The 4064-nt window shown below is 32.8% G+C and overlaps 1 protein-coding gene across 2 annotated transcripts in view; it reads right to left on the bottom strand.

Moving 5' to 3' along the window:
• Nucleotides 1-693: 693 nt before the first annotated feature.
• The window catches only part of LOC106474357 (peflin-like), a 29391-nt gene continuing 26020 nt past the window's right edge, over nucleotides 694-4064 (bottom strand). The window contains exon 5 of one of the 2 annotated variants that reach the window (XM_022402667.1): nucleotides 694-1290. In XM_022402667.1, coding sequence (XP_022258375.1) covers nucleotides 1085-1290 — 206 coding nt within the window. In that variant the 3' untranslated portion in view covers nucleotides 694-1084. The remainder of the gene's footprint in view (nucleotides 1291-4064) is intronic. The other variant, XM_022402665.1, reaches the window with a different exon arrangement.

Below are 4064 nucleotides of genomic sequence, written 5' to 3'. Positions count from 1 at the left end.
ATATTCTACTTTTAGCAAGACTTTGATAAATAAATATAGAATATTAGGCTGTATAGGTAAATTGTTATCGGTAATAAGTAAGTTAGACATTCGAAAAGCGATACTTTGATGGTAACCGTATTTTGAGCTAGTACTTCACTAGGTCAAAGTTCACATACTTTTCGAACTATCTCAAATATTTTGTTTGAAATTCATGATTTCAGCAAGTTAGTGACAAGAAAACGAAAAAGGTGAGTGTTTTTTGTTGTTGTTGTTTTTTTTTACAATTTCTATTTGTTGCAATAAATTGTTTCTTGTCTTCTACGATAGGTGATAAATTATTATTTTAAACACGTTGTCCACTTGCAATCACTGCATTTTTTTCTAGGGATGACTCCAGGAGGGGAATTGAAGGATTGCACAAAAATAACATTCAATGTAGAGATAAAAACCCAATTTAGTAATAATTATTTTTTATCATTGCTAAATTCTGTTTTACAGGTGTGTTTTTTTTATTAGAACTTCACCCCCTTTTTTTTCGAAAACTTGCATAATTTTCAGTGGGTCTTCCGTACGTTTTGGACCCAGGAACAATCACCCCATTTACCCAGTCTGTTTATTTTGCTTAGTTACTTTACTTGTACAGTCAACCGTTATGATTTTTTTTATAAATACGTCGATATACTTTTTGTTTAGCTGCTGTTTATTAAAAAAAAAATAATAATTACAAATATCACGTCTTCACCTCACAAGTTTCTTTCAAAAATTTAGTATGAAAGTAAAATTTATCGTGGTGAATCGTTAAAACAGTTTGAAATATAACTGTGCTGATCTTTCATTATCAAACGTTGTTTGTTTCTTAATATACTTTTTAAAATAAAAAACACGTATGTAATTTCAATGCCTATTTCAACATTGCAAAGATAATTACAAGAAAGCCGGTAATACAGGAAATATTTAAGGTAATGTTATCTTTGGTTGGTATTATCAGTAATTTAATTTGTACATAGAGGTTATAAAAATTGTATCTAAAATAAAAATTGGCAAAATGTCTCCGAAATAGCCCAACAGATGTCACCGGCTATCAACAAAGCTGTGAAGGTATTTAAAATACGGTTGGAGAACGGTTATACTTGCGAGATCGTTTCGTCTGTGCTGGAGGTCGAGGAAGAGCGTTGGCGCAGACCATGTAACAACCACTTTTACAACATTTCTTGGTTCCAGGACAGTCGTTGTCATTCTCGCAGACATTTAGGACAGGTGTTGGAGAACAATCTTTAGGGCGAAGGTCACCTATGGGGCAGAATCCCTCTGAAAAAAAAAAGTTTACGGTGAAAACTGTTACATTAATTTTCTATTGTCATCAGTCTTATATATATTTTCTTTCTCTCCAAACTAGATCTGGAATGGCCTGGTGGCTATGGCGCTGAAGTCGCGGGTTCGACTCCCCGTCACGCCGAACATGCTCGCCCTTTCAGTAGTGAGGGCGTTATAATATGGCGGTCAATCGTTGATAAAAAAGTAGCCCAAGAGCTAGCGATGAGTATTGTTGACTAGTTACCTTCCCTCTCATCTATCACTGCTATATTAGAGAGTGTTATCGCAACCCTTGTGTAGATTTGCGCGAAATTCAGAGCAAACCAAAACCTCCAGACTTTACAGCAATTTCCGAGAAAGTTGTGTGGTTGATCTAATTGCGTGGTTTTTTTTTACATCGACAACACTGAAATATGATTACGACTACATTTTTTTACCTTTAACATTTTGTACTGTGTTTTGCCATGTATTTATTGATAGATTGTGAATAAACTTATCGTTTTTAGCTTGATGCTTTGTATAAACAATTAAGGCAGTTATTTTCAGGTGTATGTGTGTATCTTTGAAAATATGTTGCAATTGTTCAAGGTATGGTAAAAAAATGCTTTCACAAAGACAAAAGATTTACACGGTCATGCTTACTGAAGCTTTTATAAAAAATAAATTATATTTAATAAACAATAACATTAAGTTGTAAAACAAGCTGTATTTACAGACTTAGAGGTTGGAATAAATAATATGAAGAAAATCATAATGTTAAAATCATTTTAAAGAACATATAAGGAATGCAGGTATGGATGATTTATTTGTTGTTAAACAAAAAGCTACACAATGGGTATCGCAACCCGATTTTATAGAAGCAAGACCTCGGACTTACCATTAAGCCACCGGGGGGCGTTACGAATAAATACATGCCGAAAACACAATGTAAAGCATTATAGGCCGATTAATTTCGTTATAATCGTGTTTCCTACAAGATGAAAACTATGCGAATTAAAAAAAAAATCTGTACATATAATTTCCACTATTAAAGCAAAGTTTTAAATGGGGAAGAAGAGTAGCCTAAACAACGTGTAATTTTACTTTCGCTAATCTCTGATGTTCATCCTGTATCTTAAGGTAAAAATATACCACACCTTAAGAAAACAAACTACAGACGCAGTTAGCAGTAGTTTGGTTCGTTGTTTATGTACTAACATGTAAAGTATTGATGTTCATTAATAGTTTTAGTACTTTCACGTTTTATAAAATACCACCACGTTCAATATTCACTTTAACTACAATAATTTAAGATATATATAACAAATAACATTCGTTTTTTTCACATTTTTTTATTCGGCCAATGTGGTAGCATTCACAGATAAAATTGGAGCTAACAAGTAAGTTTTTATCCCGTTATGTTGGGAGGGGAAGCGGTTTAGAAAAAATTGACTTCCAGACAACTAAATCTGTTACGAACATCACGAAAAGTGAAGCAAAAATATGAAGAAACGAAATCTATTTCTCCATACAAACACTAACGTATTTATTTCATGCTTACAGTAACACACTTTCAGGCCACGCAAAGTTTTAGTGCGGTATCCCACAATCCTTGATTACCTACTTGGTGATCACTCGTTATTAATGAGAAGCTTAATTCCAAGCTAATATGATCTTTTACAAACCTTTGCACAACTCGTTTATTTGGTCAAGTGAGTTCAAGCTTTTTTGAACGACCACTGTAATATGTAACCTTAGCCTTACATTCTGCGTTAATTAAGTACAGAACGCCTGGACGAAATATTTGGATAAGATATTCCTGAATATATTTGAATAAATATATTTTATTTTGTTGTTAAATAAGCTTTAAAATAGCAGTTTTATGTGTCATATATCCATTTTTGAATACAGAATAACAGACTGTTCTAATATTGAAAGGCTTGATACATTGGGATACAACTGAATGAAGCTGTGTAAAACTTGTCTATGAATTTGAAACAGCATAACATTCCGTAAAGGAGTTATGTGACTTATTATAATCAACAGGATAGTTGATTACATGCGTGACTGTTTTCTTTTTACTATGTTCATGTTTTGCTTAGACCATACAAAAACATTTTCTATCCAATGTAACTAACACAACTTATTTTGTTAATACACGCTAATGTATGTTATTTATTTGCATAAACACTTCATAAAAGACTTGTATGATTGTTGACACCAAGTACAACACTAGGCTGGTGATAAATGTTGACACGACACGAAACAATAGGTATTCATCCAAAACAATTCAAACTATTACACAACCGCTAGTGGACAGAAGCAACCATCCTGACGAAGAGGAAAAGCTAATAAAACTTGATAATTAAGTTTGAATCACATTAGTTTCATTAGAAAGGTATTCCGAGACTTTGTAAGTAAGAACTTGATTTTACATTTATATGTTCTTTAAAAGCTTCTTGTTATGCAAGATTCAGCTACAACAGGTTGAATATAAATTTCCCTTTTCTTCCTGCCAGTAGCTCCCCCACAGGCTAATAAAAACGTCTAATAATGAAAAATCTTCCAACCGGTAGAGGGAGGGTCAATACCGTCTAACACTAGCAATTACATTGCTGCGGCTCAAAGTGGTCGTCAAGATAATTCACTTTCAAGTATTCACCAGGATCAGTCTAATTTATCATGAAGTCCACTAAAAATCCAATCCGATGCTTGGGCTTATTTTGTATATAATTTAATCCTTTATCAAATAAAATCATCTTGTAACTAGTAAGCGATATATTTAATAA

This window comes from Limulus polyphemus, unplaced genomic scaffold, assembly GCF_000517525.1.
Source record: "Limulus polyphemus unplaced genomic scaffold, Limulus_polyphemus-2.1.2 Scaffold7113, whole genome shotgun sequence".
NCBI lineage: Eukaryota > Metazoa > Arthropoda > Merostomata > Xiphosura > Limulidae > Limulus > Limulus polyphemus.
This window is presented reverse-complemented; position numbering and strand designations above follow the sequence as displayed.